General features: G+C 39.9%; 1 protein-coding gene across 1 annotated transcript in view; it reads left to right on the forward strand.

The window, feature by feature from the left end:
- The window catches only part of LOC110505249 (MAM domain-containing glycosylphosphatidylinositol anchor protein 1-like), a 297185-nt gene that overhangs the window by 208024 nt on the left and 69024 nt on the right, over window positions 1–20137 (forward strand). Inside the window, exons 6-8 of the mRNA XM_036962249.1 lie at window positions 2498–2767; window positions 17603–17718; window positions 19443–19656. Coding sequence (XP_036818144.1) covers window positions 2498–2767; window positions 17603–17718; window positions 19443–19656 — 600 coding nt within the window. The remainder of the gene's footprint in view (window positions 1–2497; window positions 2768–17602; window positions 17719–19442; window positions 19657–20137) is intronic.

Consider the following 20137-nt stretch of genomic DNA (forward strand, 5'->3'; position numbering starts at 1 on the left):
CCGTGGTTAGCTAAATACTAACGTTAGCCAGTAAACTGGCTAGCTTCTGGCTAGCTTCTGGCTAGCTTCTGGCTAGCTCCTGGTTAGCTCCTGGTTAGCTCCTGGCTAGCTTTTGGCTAGCTTCTGGCTAGTTTCTGGTTAGCTTCTGGTTAGCTTCAGGCTAGCTTCTATTGTGGATTTCAGATTTGAGGTAAATAATACTTTTTTTTTAAAATTGGTGAGGCGGGTTGCAGGAAAGTGTTTTGAAGTTGAGTTTTTGAAAAAGGAAATATATAAAAAATATGCGAAGAAAGATGTAAATATATATATATACACACTGGACACGACAAGACGAGGACAAAGGACGTCTGACTGCTATGCCATCTTGGATTGATGGTAAAGAGCGAAAGAACAGAATGGTTGTACAACCACACAAAATCAAGGTTATTAAGCAGTTATTTGTCAGGGGTGAGGGTGATACGTCTAACAATTTTTTTGTTGTTGCATATCATTGAGGGTTCTTTACTGCTGTGATGGTTTAAAAAGTTTTACCTTAAACTACAGGCTACTGGTTGCAGTGAAAGGGTTCTTTACAGCTGTGATGGTTTAAAAAGTTTTACCGTACACTACAGGCTACTGGTTGCAGTGAAAGGGTTCTTTACAGCTGTGATGGTTTAAAAAGTTTTACCGTACACTACAGGCTACTGGTTGCAGTGAAAGGGTTCTTTACAGCTGTGATGGTTTAAAACGTTTTACTGTACACTACAGGCTACTGGTTGCAGTGAAAGCACGGTAAACAACAAGTTACTGATTTTTTTGTATTTGTGCCAATGGTCTTGGAAGTGTACCAGTTTAAGTTGTTATGGTTATGGGTAACACTTTATTTGGATAATCCATCTTTAGATGCTCTACAGACTATCAGTAACATTTACCAGCCCTAAACCTTATTCTAACTGTAACTTTAGCAATCAGTTGCTTATCAACAGATAGTTTGTTGACAATATGTCCATCTGTAGAGCATCTATCTATCTATCTATCTAACTATCCGGACTATCCAAATTAAGTGTGTTCTGTTATGTTGCAAAGGTTGAGCACCTTTCATCACATTTCACAGTAACTTAATAGCAGTTAGTTGCCTATGAATTTTGCATTACCTAACTGGCACCCAAGTGTTTCTAAGTTTTTGTAAATATCACAGCTCCTCATCTCGGGATGGGCCACACTTTTTATGTGGACAATTGGTACAGCAGTCCCACACTCTTCCAGCATCTGCTCTCCAACAGCACAGGGGGCCGGGGCACAGTCAAGGCACACAATTCCATGTTGAACTGCATCTTCGACGATTAATGTCCCTTTGCAGTTGCCCTTTTTTCTCCTCCCAGACGCGACCCTGTCTTTTTTTCCTCCTTTGTCTGCTCTTGAGTGTTTTGTTTCACTCTTCCCGGCCTTGCCTTCTGCATTTCCAATGTGCTGAGCTGCTATCGATCTCTGACAAGCGTTCTGATGTTTTTTGCCCTCTCTATGGTCTCTGCATACTGTATTTAAGGTCATTCAACAGTTGTTCCATAAAGGACAGTTATGAAATTAGAAAAACTTGACTTTTTAATTGTTTTGGTGGCTTATGACTTGACGGCGGTCACAATTCCTGCCATGGAATTAATTTGCAATAGATGCAGCTATTCAAGTACTATGTAACAAATGTAAATATAATGTTATTACTAGTTTTACTGCAAAGTTATGAGAAACTTAATGTAAAGTATTTCCGACTAATGCTGTATGGGGTGTATAGGTAACAAGACCAAATGGACATATATCCTTTCAAAATGAATAATGTCTGTTTAAGGGAGTGAGTGTGATGCCCACATTCTTTCCATCTGTCTCTGGATCAACAGAAATGAGAGGTAAAGGGAACATTTAATAGAGCTTGCTTTACAAATCAACACAGATGTATCCAACAGGTCAACTGTATCTTTTTAACCCTTTCAAATACCACATGTTGCTATTTAGTTATCAAATGACACAGTGAGTGCACTGCCATAATCTTACTCTTAGAAAATTATATTGATTTAGCTCATATCTTATTAGTGAAGAGTATTTTGAATCTGCTTTAGATTGCTTGTTTGGTGCACTTTGTCCGTGTCTAGTTGTTTGGGGACTCCAAGAGAGGGATGCTTGTAATCCAGTCTTTAATGAATGTGGTTGAAGACCGACACAGAGCTAAAGATATAAGCTACATTTAACGTCTACACAGCTCTGGGTTTACAGTGTGTGTGTGTGTGTGTGTGTGTGTGTGTGTGTGTGTGTGTGTGTGTGTGCGTGTGTGTGTGTGTGTGTGTGTGTGTGTGGATGCGTATGGAATGCGTACATGAATCTGTGAGCCATCACTGTCTCCACTCCCACTCTTCCTGAGTTCCCCCTGCTCTCTGTCTAACAACAATGTAGAAAATTCCATGAATACATATTTAAACAATGACAAACTCACACCTTCGCCACTCTTCTCCCCCTCCTCTTCCCTCAGCTCCCCCTGCTCTACGGCTTTCTGTCAACGAATCCTTGGTGGTAGACCCCGGGAAGGACGTGACCCTGTCATGCGAGGTGACCGCCGGATTGCCTAAACCCACCGTCACCTGGTCGCGCTACCTCAACCCGTTGCCGAGAAACTCGTTGGTAAGAGACGGGACTCTGGAGTTGCGCTCGGTGACGCCCGCCGACTCAGGCTTCTACAACTGCACTGCAGTCAACAATGTGGGGAACCCAGCCAAGAGGAACGTCAACCTCCTCGTCCGAAGTCAGTGTGTGTTTATGTTTGACTGTTTGGGCATGTCTAGAGGGTTTGAATTTGCACTGATACACAGTAGTGAGTGTATGTTCGACTGTTTGCAGTGATATACAGTAGGATCTGAAATTATTGGCACCCTTGATAAAGTTTAGCAAAAAAGACAACACAAAAACTGAGCTACAGTATATTGTATGCTAAAATGATGGGGAAATTATATTATTTTATACCAATACAATTGCTCAGAGAAAGAGATTTTGTTAACAAGTAATATTTTTCTCAAAAAGATAGGGGTCAAAATGATTGGCACCTCTGTTTTCAATACCATTCAATACCTCACCTTGCGAGGATAATGGCACGGAGCCTTTTCTAAAAACCCTTCCTTCCTCTATACAGAATATTGGCAGATCCTTGATATCCTTCGACTGCCGTCTTCAATTTAAAGCAGAGGTTTTCAATGGGGTTCAAAAAACTTATATGGCCATTGCAACATTTAGATTTTGTGGTCAATTAACCATTTCTTTGTGGATTTTGTGTGTGATTGGGGTTATTGTCTTGCTGAAAGATCCACTTGCGAAGTTTTTGGCTAAAATGTCCTTGTAATGGATAAAGTTCAGTGTGCCATTGACCTTAAGTGCCCCAGGACCAGTGGAAGCAAAACAGGCCCATAACATCAAAGATCCACCATCTTTGAGGTTATTTTTTTCTCATGCATCACTATTTCAACACCAAGAGCTCTATTTTCATGTAATCTGACTATGGCACCGGTTCCAATCTAAGTGCCAATGCTTTAAGCAAACTTTACATTTGTTGGATGACATGAAAATAGAGCTCTTTGGGTAAAACACCAGTGGAGGGTTTGGCATCGAAATAAGAATGCATGAGCAGAAAAATAACCCCACAAAAATAAGGTGGTGGATATTTTGTTTTGTGACTATCTTGCCAGGTCCATAGAACAGTTGCCCCAGGATTTAAGCTTGTTTAGGTGGGGTTTTGAGAAGGTCAATCAGGCTTTCTTGTGTCTCCTTCAGCAGTGGTATCTTCCTATGTTTACCAATGACCAAATTAAGTGTTCAAAGAAAAGAACCCCATCCCTACAATCAATTAGAGTGGAGGTTAGAACATGCTGTGGGATTGCTTTGCTGCTTCTGGTACTACAACGGGCCTTGAATATGTGCAAGACATCATGAAATCAAAAGATTCCACTCCAAAACACAATGTTCAACCTAGAGTCCAAAAACTGTGTGAGTCTTCCAGCATGACAACAACCTCAAACACACATAAAAGAGTGGCCAGTGAAGAGTCCAGATGTTTTATTTTTTATTCAAGAGCACATAAAGAGCATGTACAATACATACAAATTAACACTTCAGTCTTTTCACAAGTGCATAATGAGATTCATATGTTGAGTAAATGTTTTCTGTACAGAGCAAAGAGTCTGAATAAGAATACAATATGGATAAAGCCACATCAGAAAAAACTAAAATCCAGAAATTACAAAATGAAACCAGTACAATGTCAGGAACTCTGACCAGACATCTTCTTACCTATGCTGTCTTTGTTGCAAGATTGATGTAATTCTCTCCATGTCAGCAAGTTCCCCACATAGACCTAACCACATTTCAATCTAGTACACACTTAACTGTACTGGGAAAATGGGAATCTGATGACGGACTTTCAGTTGGTGGTGGGGAGGTGGAAGGTCGTGGAAGACCTGTTGCAAAACAGTAAGTGGGAGACACAAGGTTTGAGTTAACATAAATACTCCACTAGCTTCATGCCCATTGGTTGAAAGAAAGGAAAGTGATTATTGCATAGGTTAATAATTAATGATGGTGGAATTGCCTTAGTGTGCCACGCTCATAGGCCAAATTTAATAGGTGAATGACATTCCACACGTTTGCTTATAGTAGGAGAGAGGTGACACTAAGCTGATGAGGTACCATTATGACACTACCCTATAAATATCTGCTATGCTGATGAGGTATCATTATAACCACTACCTGCTATGCTGATGAGTGAGATAGGAAGCGATGTGAACCTCTACCTACATGTACATATTAGCTCAATTACCTCGACACCGGTGCCTCCGCACATTGACATTGACTCTGTACCAGTACCCCCTGTACAGTTGTGGCCAAAAGTTTTGAGAATTACACAAATATTAATTTCCACAAAGTTTGCTTCTTCAGTGTCTTTAGATATTTTTGTCAGATGTTAGTATGGAACACTGAAGTGTAATTACAAGCATTTCATAAGTGTCAAAGGATTTTATTGACAAATACATGAGGTTGATGCAAAGAGTCAATATTTGCAGTGTTGACCCTTCTTTTTCAAGACCTCTGCAATCCACACTGGCATGCTGTCAATTAACTTCTGGGCCACATCCTGACTGATGGCAGCCCATTCTTGCATAATAAATGCTTGGAGTTTGTCAGAATATGTGGGTTTTTGTTTGTCCACCCGCCTCTTGAGGATTAACCACAAGTTCTCAATGGGATGAAGGTCTGGGGAGTGTCCTGGCCATGGACCCAAAATATTGATGTTTTGTTCCCCGAGCCACTTAGTTATCACTTTGTCTTATGGCAAGGTGCTCCATCATGCTGGAAAAGGCATTGTTCGTCACCAAACTGTTCCTGGATGGTTGGGAGAAGTTGCTCTCGGAGGATGTGTTGGTACCATTCTTTATTCATGGCTGTGTTCTTAGGCAAAATTGTGTGTGAGCCCACCCCCTTGGCTGAGAAGCAACCCCAAATATGAATGGTCTCAGGATGCTTTACTGTTGGCATGACACAGGACTTGATGGTAGCGCTCACCTTGTCTTCTCTTGACAAGCTTTTTTCCAGATTCCCCAAACAATCGGACAGGGGATTCATCAGAGAAAATGACTTTATCCCAGTCCTCAGCAGTCCAATCCCAGAATATCAGTCTGTCCCTGATGTTTTTCCTGGAGAGAAGTGGCTTCTTTGCTGCCCTTCTTGTCACCGGGCCATCCTCCAAAAGTCTTTGCCTCACTGTGCATGCAGATGCACTCACACCTGCCTGGTGCCATTCCTGAGCAAGCTTTGTACTGGTGGTGCCCCGATCCCGCAGCTGAAACAACTTTAGGAGACGATCCTGGCTCTTGCTGGACTTTTCTTCACAACAATTGAAACGCTCTTCTTGAAGTTTTTGATGATCCGATAAATGGTTGATTTATGATTCCAAGCACCACCCTCCTTTTGAAGCTTCCAGTCTGTTATTCAAACTCAATCAACATGACAGAGTGATCTCCAGCTTTGTCCGCGTCAACACTCACACCTGTGTTAACGAGAGAATCACTGACATGATGTTAGCTGGTCCTTTTGTGGAGGGCTGAAATGCAGTCAATATTTTTTTGGGGGGATTCAGTTAATTTGCATGGCAAAGAGGGACTTTGCAATCCCGCAGCTGAATCAACTTTAGGAGACAGTCCTGGCGCCTGCTGGACTTTCTTGGGCGCCCTGAAGCCTTCTTTGCAACAACTGAACCGCTCTCCTTGAAGATCTTGATGATCCGATAAATCATACTGGCAGCAAAATCCTTGCCTGTGAAGCCCTTTTTGTGTAAAGCAATGATAACGGCACGTGTTTCCTTGCAGGTACCCACGATTGACAGAGGAAGAAAAATGTTTCCAAGCACCACCCTCCTTTTTAACTTCCAGTCTGTTATTCGAACTCAATCAGCATGACAGAGTGATCTTCAGCCTTGTCCTCGTCAACACTCACACCTGTGTTAACAAGAGAATCACTGACATGATGTCAGCTGATCATTTTGTGGCAGGGCTGAAATGCAGAAGAAATGTTTTTTGGGGATTCAGTTCATTTGCATGGCAAAGAGGGACTTTGCAATTAATTGCAATTCATCTGATCACTCTTCATAACATTCTGGAGTATATGCAAAGGCAGCAGACATTGTGAAAATGTATTTTTGTGTCATTCTCAAAACTTTTGGCCACGACTGTATATAGCCCCGCTATTATTATTTACTGCAGCTATTTAATTAGTTGTTATTCTTATCTCCTACTCTTGTTGTATTTTTTAAAACTGCATTGTTGGTTAAGGGCTTGTAAGTAAGCATTTCACTGTAAGGTTGGTAATTGGCACCTGACAAATACAATTTAAAATTGATTTGATTTGAATTGTACGACTTCACTTGATGAATGAAAAGTGACGATCCATTCAGACCACTATTTATCTGTTCAATATGTCAGTGTATTGTGTCTGTTTGTAACATATGTGATAATGTGAACGTATTATAAATTGTATTTTAATGTTTAATGACTCTTGGAAGATTAGTCCAAATGACGACTAAAAGAGATTCAAATCAGACCAGCCTTACTGATTGAACTTTTGTCAATCTTTTGAGGATGCATGTTCATTTTTCCAGCATTTTTTAAGATGATCTTTTAGCCAAAGCAAAGAAATATGTATCAGTTTAAGTGGATAGGAGTGGAATGTATGCACAGGAACAATACCTAGAAGGAGATTAAATGTGTCTGGGTGAATATCAATGATATATCAGAATTTCTAAACCAAATTACTGGATTTTGCCTAAAGTACCTATTGATCCACACTTCGTCCAACACATAGCAGATATTTCTTTGTTCATTTTATACATTTTATCAGGACTCATGAGAAAATGATTTTGTACTTTGAATTGGAATGCCCTTGTCTGGTTATGTAGTGGCTTTGTATAGTGTTTTCCATACATTCCCCCAACTCTCCTCTGATATCTGCACATGTATTTCAACTTACCATAAATTCCTACGATTCTCGGGCTCTTGACCAATTCTGCTATTTTGTGTTATTTTTGAGCTGATCTTAACTTGTTTCTTCTATTGTTTCATATGACCGAAAATAGCTTCTGGACATTAAAACAGCTATCACTAACCTCAATTTGGATGAAGATTTATTTTTCAATGAACTGGCGGCGCAGGACATACTGCTCACCCCGGACCAGGCCCCAATCCCTGACACTCGGAAGAGAAAGACGGCAATATAGAGGCCGACGTGCGGGTACCCTGATGAAACTACGGCGGCGATGAAATACAACACCTCTACCATCTGTTCTATTGGCGAATGTACATTCACTGGAGAACAAACTGGATAAGCTTCGTTCGAGACTATCCTATCAACGGGACCTGAAGAACTGGAATACCCTATGTTTCTCTGAAAATTGGCTGAACAAGGACATGGATAATATTCTAGTTGTTTTTTTATATGCATCCGCAGGACAGAACGGCAGTGTTGGGTACAGTGCCTTGCAAAAGTATTCATCCATTTTGGCATTTTTCCTATTTTGTTGCAATCAGAAGACATTCATTTACTCAATAAATGTTCCTTTTGTTCGATGAAGTCTCTTTATATCCAAAAACCTTTCTTCAGTAATCCACAGGCTCAAACTCAGTCAAAACAATCAGACAAAAAAATCTAAATTGTATCCGTAAAGTTCATAGAAACATGTCAAAAGATGTTTATATTCAAGCCTCAGGTTGTTTTTTAGCCGAAATTATCTTTAAGATTTCAACCGGACAACAACGTTGTCAATATAAAAGGTAAACAAGAAATGCACATGCACCTGAAAAAGCTCTGCGACACGTTAGGGTCCACTCGTTCAGACTGGTCTTACTCCCTCATTTATAAGAATACAAGCCTGAAATGATTTCTAAAGACTGTTTACATCTAGTGGAAGGCATAGGAACTGCAAATGGAGTCCTAAGTCAATAGATACTGTAATGGCATTGAATAGAAAACTACAAAACCCCCCAAAAAACTACTTCCTGACTGGATTCTTCTCAGGTTTTCACCTGCTAAATCAGTTCTGTTATACTCACAGACACTATTTCAACAGTTTCGGAAACTCTAGAAGGTTATCTATCCACATCTACCATATGCATATCATATCTTCTGGGCCCGAGTAGCTGAATTTGGGCATGTTTTTCATCCAAAATTCCGAATGCTGCCCCCTACCCTAGAGAGGTTAATCTATATCTAAGACCTTGCTGCTGTCTTCTACCGTACTTCCCATTCTCTTTGCTAATGATACCAATTAGATTTTTGATTCACTAATTAATGAAGCCAACTCAGGCATGCCCATATTTTCTGAATGGTTCCAGATAAAAACAAACATATTTAAATGTTTTAAAAAAATCCAAGAATAAGAAATATTGTTTAAAAAAATCACATCCACTAGACTCCTAATAGATTTTTTTTTACATAATCTTTTTTTTACTAGGCAAGTCAATTGACAATGACAGCCTACCCTGGCCAAACCCTAACCCGGATGACGCTGGGCCAATTGTGCACCACCCTATTGGACTACCAATCACGGCCTTTTGTGATACATCCTGGAATCAAACCAGGGTCTATAGTGACACTTCTAGCACTGTGATGCAGTGCCTTAGACCGCTGCACCACTCAGGAGCCCTGATGAAACATTGTACTGGAAAGACCATTGATCAGAAATACAGTGTAGACATTGGTAATGTTGTAAATGACTATTGTAGCTGGAAACGGCAGATTTTTTTTAATGGAAAATCTACATAGGCGTACAGAGGCCCATTATCAGCAACCATCACTCCTGTGTTCCAATGGCACGTTGTGTTAGCTAATCCAAGATTATCATTTTAAAAGGCTAATTGATCATTAGAAAACACTTGTTAGCACAGCTGAAAACTGTTCTGATCAAGAAGCAATAAAACTGACCTTCTTTAGACTAGTTGAGTATCTGGAGCATTAGCATTTATGGGTTCGATAACAGGCTCAAAATGTCTTTCTTCTGAAACTCGTCAGTCTATCCTTGTTCTGAGAAATCAAGGCTATTCCATGCGAGAAATTGCCAAGAAACTGATGATCTCGTACAATGCTGTGTACTACTCCCTTCACAGAACAGTGCAAACTGTCTCTAACCAGAATAGAAAGAGTGGGAGGCCCCGGTGCACAACTGAGCAAGAGGACAAGTACGTTAGTGTCTAGTTTGAGAAACAGATGCCTGACAAGTCCTCAACTGGCAGCTTCATTAAATAGTACCCGCAAAACACCAGTCTCAAAATCAACAGTGAAGAGGCGACTCCGGGATGCTGACCTTCTAGTGTAATATATATATATATATATATTTATTTATTTAAAAAATTACGAGCACCTTATAAACTGTATGCACCAAAAACCCTGTTGTTTTGACAAATGGCAATTCATCACTCATACTGATTAGGGGGTAAATCAGGTTGTATGCGCTGTCTGCAGCAAAGTGATGATATCTGTTGGTATTATCACAAAGATTAGTGCTTTGGTTCATCAGGCTTGCGTTCTAACGCTATGCTATAGCTTAATTTACCCATATCTCATTTACTATAATATTGTCTGGGCCAGTACATATGCATCCTACCTATACAAATTACTCATCATCCAAGGCTAGACACCTTCTCTAATTACCTTGCTCCATCTGCACCTTTGTTTAAGAAACACTAATGATTGAATCTACAAATACTCATACCTCCCAGGTTACCTAAACCCTTCAATGGATTCATCCAAGTTAATTTTGAAGTGCATCTACAGTATATAACACAAGACACTGTGATATCCTTCACCCTCCCCAATGCTGCACCTCACATGGTCAAATCTCTATAAGATATAGAGGTACCATACTCTGGAATTCTTATCTTCACATTGACAAAACATCATCCCTCAAAAGCTTCAAGAAAAGACTGGGGGTCAACCTGATAACCCAAGCTACTCAGTAATCAACTCCATATAATCTAACTCTCACATGCACACACACACATTTAAACAAGATCTCACCCCGTGGGGTCAAAATGATTACAAGAACGGTGAGCAAAAATCCCAGAACCACACACCTAGTGAATGACCTAGGGGGGACCAAAGTAACAAAGCCTACCATCAGCAAGGGCATTGAAGCTGAAACGTGGCTGGATCTTTCAGCATGACAATGATCCCAAACACACCGCCCGGGCAAAGGACAGGCTTCGTAAGAAGCATTTCAAGGTCCTGGAATGACCTAGCCAGTCTCCAGATCTCAACCCCATAGAACATCTTTGGAGGGAGTTGAAAGTCCGTGTTGCCCAGCAACAGCCCCAAAATATCACTGCTCTAGAGGAGATCTGCATGGAGGAATGGGCCAAAATACCAGCAACAGTGTGTGAAAACCTTGTGAAGAATTACAGAAAACGTTTGACCTCTGTCATTGCCAACAAAGGGTATATAACAAAGTATTGAGACAAACTTTTGTTATTGACCAAATACTTATTTTCCACCATAATTTGCAAATACATTCATTAAAAATCCTACAATGTGATTTTCTGATTTTTTTTCTCCTTTTGTCTGTCATAGTTGAAGTGTACCTATGATGAAAATTACAGGCCTCGCTCATCTTTATAGGTGGGAGAACTTGCACAATTTGTGGCTGACTAAATACTTTTTTGCTCCGCTGTATATAAGAATTTATCAACTCGACAAACAACACTAGGCTCTATTATTATGGTGGGAGATTTTAATACAGTCTTAAATACCTCTATGGACCGGAAAGGAAATCACACCACAAACTATCACCTTCAGGCACTTAAGGAAATCATGAATGTCATGGATATATTGGAATTAGTGGATATATCGAGACTTAAATACCCTGACCTAGTGAGATATACATGGCGGAGGCTTAATCAAGCTAGTCGTCTTGACTACTTTCTTATGCCATTTTCTCTGGCACCAAAAGTTTAAAAAGTGTTGATAGGGGACAGAATGCGGTCGGATCATCACATAACTGGCATATATATTACTCTTACAGAATTTCCACGTGGGCGAGGATATTGGACATTTTATCAAAGCCTACTAGATGATAAATTGTTTAGATCTAGGACAGAATAATTTATAAGATACTTTTTCAGACATAACATAGGTACAGCAGATCCCCTTATTGTATGGGACACTTTTAAGTGTGCCTTTAGAGGCCATGCAATTCAGTACTCATCAATAAAACAATAGCAATTTAGATCAAAAGAGTCCATATTAACAAAGGAAATTGAAGGACTGACAGTACAGTTAGATAGCAATTTAAACGGTACTATAGAGGCACAGAATAAGTTAGAGGAAAAACAAAAAGAAATGGAGGAACTTATTCAAGAATGATCCAATGTAATAGACTATAAAAATGTAGCGAACTGGATGGAATATGGGGGAAAATTAACCAAATTCTTTTTCAATCTTCAATATAGAAATGCTACCAAAAACAATGTCACGCATAATTCATCAAATTTTATTTTGAAAGAAGAAGTAAAGTACTTTGTTTTCGTTTCAGGCTCCTCCATCTCCACTAACTGAAACTAATTGTATGGATTTTTTTCCTAATAATATTGTAAAATCAACATCTGTACAGAAAGACTCATGTGAAGGCCAAATTACACAGGAGGAACTGCTTGATGCAATTGGGGCCTTTAAGGATGGGAAAACTCCAGGGCTGGATGGCATACCAGTGGAAGTATACAAAACTTTTTTTGATATACTCAAAGGACCATTATTAGCATGTTTTAACCACTCCTATATGAATGGTAGATTATCAGACACACAACAAGAAGGTCTGATATCATTATTACTGTAACAGGACCCAAGTGGTGTATATATAAAGATCCAGTCCATTTAAAAATTGGAGACCTCATACACTTCAGTGTTGTGATGCAAAGATCCTAGCAAAATGCTTGGCGCATAGAATTTAAAAAGTATTTTCAGATATTATTTATCCTAATCAGACAGGTTTTTTACATGGATGATACATTGGAGATAATATAAGACAAGTACTGGAAACAATAGCATACTATGAAATATCGGGTGCACCAGGCCTGGTTTTCATAGCTGATTTTGAAAAGGCTTTTGATAAAGTATGACTGGAGTTTATATATAAATGCCTAGATGGTTGGGATGGTGTTCTTCGGCTTGCAAGCGTCCCCCTTTTTCCTCCAAACATAACGATGGTCATTATGGTCAAACAGTTCTATTTTTGTTTCATCACACCAGAAGACCTGATCTTTGCCCCATGTGCAGTTGCAAACCGTTTTTATGGCGGTTTTGGAGCAGTGGCTTCTTCCTTGCTGTTGTCAAAGTGTGTTCATCTCTCGGAGACAGAATGCGTCTCCTTCCTGAGCGGAATGACGGCTGCGTGGTCCCATGGTGTTCATACTTGCTTACTATTGTTTGTACAGATGAACGTGGTACCTTCAGATGTTTGGAAATTGCTCCCAACGATGAACCAGACTTGTGGAGGCCTACAATGTTTTTTCTGACGTCTTGGCTGATTTCTTTTGATTTTCCCATGATGTCAAGCAAGAGGCACTGAGTTTGAAGGTCGTCCTTGAAATACATACACAGATACACCTCCAATATACTCAAATTATGTCAATTAGCCTATCAGAAGCTTCTGGGGCAATGACAACATTTTCTGGAATTTTCCAAGTTGTTAAAAGACACAGTCAATAATGTAACGTAAACTTCCTAACCGACTTGTCAAAACTATAGTTTTAAAAATACATTTGTGGAGTGTTTTGAAAAACTAGTTTTAATGTGTCACAATAGTAATCATACAGTACCAGTCAAAAGTTTGGACACACCTACTCATTCCAGGGTTTATCTTTAGTTTTACTATTTTCTAGTAATAATATTGATGACATCAAAACTATGAAATAGCACATATGGAATCATGTAGTAACCAAAAAAGTGTCAAACAGATTTTATATTACATTTGAGATTCTTCAAAGAAGCCACCCTTTGTCTTGATGACAGCTTTGCACACTCTTGGCATTCTCTCAACCAGCTTCATGAGGTGGTCACCTGGAATACATTTGATTTAACAGGTGTGCCTTGTTAAAAGTTAATTTGTGGAATTTCTTTCCTTCTTAATGTGTTTGAGCCAATCAGTTGTGTTGTGACAAGGTTGGGGTGGTATATAGAAGATGGCCCTATTTGGTAAAAGACCAAGTCCATATTATGCAAGAACAGCTCAAGTAAACAAAGAGAAATGACAGTCCATCATTACTTTAAGGCATGAAGGTCGGTCAAAACGGAAAATTTCAAGAACTTTGAGTCCAGTCGCAAAAACCATTATGACGAAACTGGCTCTCATGAGGACCGCAACAGGAAGGGAAGACCCAGAGTTACCTCTGTTGCAGAGGATAACTTCATTAGAGTTACCAGCCTCAGAAATTGCTGCCCAAATAAATGCTTCAGAGTTCAAGTAACAGACACATCTCAACATCAACTGTTCAGAGGAGACTGCGTGAATCACTTCAAAAGGACACCAATAGGAAGAAGAGACTTGCTTGGGCCAAGAAACACAAGCAATGGACATTAAACCGGTAGAGTAGGTGAACTTATGATCTCTGTATGTGTGGTTCCCAACGTGAAGCATGGAGGAGGAGGTGTGATGGTGTGGGGGTGCTTTGCTGGTGACACTGTGATTTATTTAGATATCAAGACACACTTAACCAGCATGGCTACCACAGCATTCTGCAACGATATGCCATCCCATCTGGTTTACGCTTAGTGGGACTATCATTTGTTTTTCAACAGGGCAGTGACCCAAAACACACATTCAGGCTGTGTAATGTCTATTTGACCAAGAAGGCGAGTGATGGAGTGCTGCATCAGATGACCTGGCCTCCACAATCTTCCGACCTCAACCCAATTGAGATGGTCCGGGATGATTTGGATCTCAGAGTAAAGGAAAAGCAGCCAACAAGTGCTCACCAAATGTGGGAACTCGAAATGGAAAAGCATTCCTCATGAAGCTGGTTGAGAGAATGCCAAGAGTGATCAAAGCTGTCATCAAGGCACAGGGTGCCTACTTTGAATAATCACACATTTTGATTAGGGGGGAAATGGGGTTATATGCGCTGTTGAAACTAACACAACTAAAAAAACACATGGAAGCCGTAAATATTGTTAACTTCACTCATTAGAGGACAATCTGCTGAGAAAACCAGTTACATTTTGGAGTGATTCATTTTGATTTTAGGGTCGCCAAAACAGAAAAAGAAACGCAACACTTATTTGTCAAACACTCATTGTTACATCATGTTGAAATCAATAGATTGAGAGAGGATGGATTGCACTTCCAGCTCAAACTAACCTTTCAAAAAAAACACACAGATTCTGTGAATAATATGTATATCACTGGTTAGAGGACAACGTGTAGAAGAAAGCCAGCTACATTTTGGATTGTTGCATTTTGTTTCAATTGGGCAGTCAACGCAGAAAGGTCAACACAACACTATTTTGTTAATCACTCATATCGATATCAATTTGAAGACAGCAATGATTTGTCCGCTGGGCGCTGTTCTCAGATAATCACATGGTATGCTTTCGCCATAAAGCCTTTTTGAAATCTGACACCTTGGCTGGGTTAACAACAAGATAAGCTTTATTTTGATGTATTGCACTTGTGATTTTATGAAAGTAAAATACTTATAGTAATTTAATTTGAATTTGGCGCTCTTCAATTTCACCAGATCTTCCATAAGAAGATTTTAAAAAAGGAGCAGACAAAGTGTGTTCCGGGATGTATGTTTTTGTCTTGCACATATGTGTATGTGTGTGTGTTTTCCCCTTCCATGTTAATGGCAGTCACACGAGCACAGGTGGCGAGATAGCACGCAGACGAGTGCTTCGTAAGCGCCTCGCTAATGTATAAAGTGCAACACATGGTCTCCATCTACTTGAGCGCGGAGGGCTAGCCATATGACGGTGACGTTAAGTCTCCCGTCATCACCAACCCACTTGCCGAGCTAGTTTGCATGCTTGGCAAAGCATGGAGTTGCAATGTTTTTATTTTTCCTCTCCTGCACTCTCACTGGTACTAGAGATGTTACATCAAAGCAGCTAACTTCAAAGCAGTGTGCTGATGTGTGTATCACTTTATCAGAAGCACGTCATCAATGAAGTCCGAAGCGTGTTGCAAGATCCCACTTATTTCGCCGTGGCCTTTTCTGATTTCCAGCTGCTTTCAAACACGGACCTCTACTGCACGTGTATTTACAAATATAGTTAGGATTTTGTACAAAAATAATCACCTGACTGGTATGCAACATTCAGCGATGTAAGGGTATGAGGTGGAATACTGTTGAATGCAAACTATTTTTTAAATTTAGTATGGTATAAGCTTCTGTCTTAAGGATCTTAAATATTGCCATATGTTCAGTTTCTTTTAAATAGTCAACTTGAAGGCAAAAAAGAGAAGCATGATGTAAGATGCAAACCTGGTATTCTATCTGATTATAATTTACTAAAGCCAATGACTTTACCGCGGCTCCACAGTGTTTAAATGAAAATGGAGAAAAAATACTTCTGTCAATCACACACTGCTATTTATTGCTGACCAGCAGATGTATTTAATATGCGTTGTTAACAGATAATGAAGCTCTGGTTAATGAACTGTTTTTCGGAAACAATTTGGTGAAATCGCCGAAAAAACTATGCCTCTTGTTAAGGTTTTCCTCCGTCGAAGGAGAGGAGGACCAAAATGCAGCGTGGTTATTTGTAAACATCTTTAACAAAGATGAAAAACGAACAATACAAAAACAATAAACGTAACGTGAAAAACCTAAACAGCCTTATCTGGTGCAAACAAACACAGAGACAGGAACAATCACCCACGAAACACTCAAAGAATATGGCTGCCTAAATATGGTTCCCAATCAGAGACAATGATAAACACCTGCCTCTGATTGAGAACCACTCCAGGCAACCATAGACTTTTTTAGACAACCCCACTAACCACAATCCCATAACCTACAAAAAAACCCTAGACAAAACACACCACATAAATAACCCATGTCACACCCTGGCCTGACCAAAATAATAAAGAAAACACAAAATACTAAGACCAGGGCGTGACACCTCTACCATAGACCACTTGTAATTCCTATTGGAATCCAGCAATAGTTATGATTTTTGAGAATGACTACCAGGAACATTGTGAGGTGACTGCCTAAGCCATTTAAACTGGAACAACCATTTCAGTTATGGGTGCACAAAAAATCCAACTTACTGATTGGATAGTTGAGAAATGTATGTTATTCATCTTTGTGTAGCATTATACAAAAACACAGATATAAAAAAAACGATTTAAAACATCTACATGTAATTGAGCATGATTATGGTACACATTTGGCTTTTAAGGGTACCACCTCAGTGACAAAGCCATTAGTTCCATTTATTTGGCAGAAATGTACCTTCACATGAACCCTTTTTTAGAGTGAGAGTGTGATGACTGTACCTTTTTTTAATTCAAAATATTGGCTACATAAATGTACCATTATACTCTTTATCCGCACATTTTACTAAAAGGTACTGCACAGTACCTGAAGGTACATTATGTGTATTTTGATATTTTCGATGGGACAGCCATTGTTGTTAGGGTGGATCTCTCTCCTTTTCTCATTGTTTATTCTCTTTTTAAAATCCCTACTCTTCTCCCTCCCTCCCTACCTCCCTGATCACACCTACGTGCCTTGATTGTTCCCTCCCTCATTCTTACTTCATCACTTCTACCTTTTCCTCTTCTTTCTTCCTCTTCCCATTCTCTCTTTCTTATGCTCTCTCCTTCCTCCTTATTTCTTTCTCTTATACTTTCCACCTTCTCCCACCCCATTCTTCCTTACCCATCTCTCCCATTCTCCTTCCTTACCCCTCTTTCCCTCCTCTTGCCTTCCTTTCCTCCTCTTCCCCTCTACACACCCTTCTCTCCTTCCTCCTTCAACCAACTCCTTCCCTCCCTACACCCCCCCTCCTCACCCCCTTCTATTCCCCTTCCCTCCATCTCTCACTTCAGGTATGGGTAACCTTACCTTCCAGATCACACCCGACTCCAACAAGGACAGTGAGAGCATCCAGATGGGCCGTGACCTCAAGCTTTCATGCCATGTGGACGCGGAGCCCCAGGACAAGGTCAACTGAATAATAATAATAATAATAATAATAATAATAGGGACCTCTTTATAATGGTCTCATAATGATGCTGACTAAATAAGTTGAGAGAATTGAGAGGGATGAACATTTTATTTAAAGAGACATATGCCTTGTTAAAATACATTATAAAAGGTTGTTACATGCTTATAACAAGTTAATTAATTCAGTAAAGTACAGTACCAGTCAAAGGTTTGGCCAAGCCTACTCATTCAATGTTTTTTCTTTATTTTACTATTTCCTACATTGTAGAATAATAGTGAAGACATCAACACTGTGAAATGACACATATGGAATCATGTAGTAACAAAAAAAGTGTTAAACATATTTTAGATTTTAGATTATTTAAAGTAGCCACCCTTTCCCTTGATGACAGCTTTGCACACTCTTCAGCATTCTCTCAACCACTGCACCTGGAATGCTTTTTCAACAGTCTTGAAGGAGTTCCCACATATGCTGAGCACTTGTTGGCTGCTTTTCCTTTACTCTGCGGTCCAACTCATCCTCAATTGGGTTTAGGTTGGGTGATTGTGAAGACCAGGTCATCTGATGCAGCACCTCATCACTCACCTTCTTGGTCAAATAGCCCTTACACGGCCTGGAGGTGTGTTGGGTCATTGACCTGTTGAAAAACAAATGATAGTCCACCAAGTGCAAGCCAGATAGGATGGCATATCACTGCAGAGTGCTTGTGTTTCCTGGCCCAAGCAAGTCTCTTTTTATTATTGGTGTCCTTTAGTAGTTGTTTCCTTGCAGCAATTTGACAGTTGATGTTGAGATGTGTCTGTTCCTTGAACTCTGTGAAGCATTTATTTGGGCTGCCATTTCTGAGGCTGGTAACTCTAATGAATGTATCTTCTGCAGCAGAGGTAAACCTGAGTCTTCCATTCCTGTGGCGGTCCTCATGAGAGCCAGTTTCATCATAGTGCCTGAAGGTTTTTGCTACTGCACTTGAAGAAACTTTAAATGTTCTTGAAATTTTCCGAATTAAATTACCTTCATGTCTTAAAGTAATTATGGACTCTCGTTTCTCCTTGCTTATTTGAGATGTTCTTGCTATAGTATGGACTTTCAGTACGCACACCTGCCTTTCCCCGTCATGTGCATCAACGCTCATTGGACTCACGTGGACTCAATTACTTGTGTAATTTCCTTCCCTACATCTGTCTGTTTCCTAGCTCTGTTTTCTGCTTCGGGATTGTTTGTCATATGTCCTTGTTTACCCATGTGCTGATGCTGTTCCTGTCGTGTTATTTGTCCGTTCCTGAATAAATGTTTGACTTCCTGTACCTGCTTCTCCTGTCTGCCGTTGGTCCTCACAAACACATTAATTGAAATGCATTCCAGGTGACTAACTCATGAAACTATTTTAGAGAATGCCAAGAGTATGCAAAGATGTCATCAAGGTAAAGGGTGGCTACTTTGAAGAATCTCAAATATAAATATATTTGGATTTGCTTAACACTTTCTTGGTTACTTCATGATTCCATATGTGTAATTTCATAGTGTTGACTTCTTCACTACTATTCCACAATGTAAAAATGTTTAAACATAAAGAAAAACCCTTGAATGAGTAGGTGTTTCCAAACTTTTGACTGGTACTATGTGTGTGTGTGTGTGTGTGTGTGTGTGTGTGTGTGTGTGTGTGTGTGTAGCAATATATTAACACAATTAAATAACATCTTGCTATATTATTATACTATTAGGTGAACTACACGTGGTACCAGAATGCGGTGCTCATCTACAACTCGGACAGCCTGATTGTGCTGCACAGCGACCCAGACATGGCGCCTGGTACTAGCAGTCTGGAGATCGTGGACATGAAGTTCCACGACCAGGCCACCTACAGCTGCGTGGCCAACTTCCCCGGGAGCACAGTGCCCGAGCTGAGGGTAGATGTCAACATCACCCAGAACAGCGGTAAGGGAACTGTTCCTTTGTTCTGTTGCCATGTTCACGTGCTATTAGAGTTATTGGACGCTCCTAGTTCCAAGTGGGAAATTTCACTTTACCATCCAAGTCGGATTTACAAGTGGGAAACACAGAGAGGATGTTGTTACCCGAGTTGCCGAGTAGTGACGTTTCACCACTGACCTTTCACCTTTTCAACCAAAAGATGACAACAAATCCATTTATGATAATTACAACCTTATCAGTAGGGATAATTGAATTTGTTTGATCAGGGAATCATACTGAGATCAAGGTCTCTTTTACAGATGAATTACATAAATGACAGAAAATACACATATCAAATATAAATACAAAATGCAAGCAGAAAGAAGAACACAGTCAAAAAAACGAACACATTCATCAGTAATAAGGTCCTCAATCAGCTTTCTGAATTACCCAGGAGGCACCAGAACATCAAATTGAAGAACATGTTGAAGAAAACTAAAAGCTG

This window comes from Oncorhynchus mykiss, chromosome 25 (genome assembly GCF_013265735.2).
Source record: "Oncorhynchus mykiss isolate Arlee chromosome 25, USDA_OmykA_1.1, whole genome shotgun sequence".
NCBI lineage: Eukaryota > Metazoa > Chordata > Actinopteri > Salmoniformes > Salmonidae > Oncorhynchus > Oncorhynchus mykiss.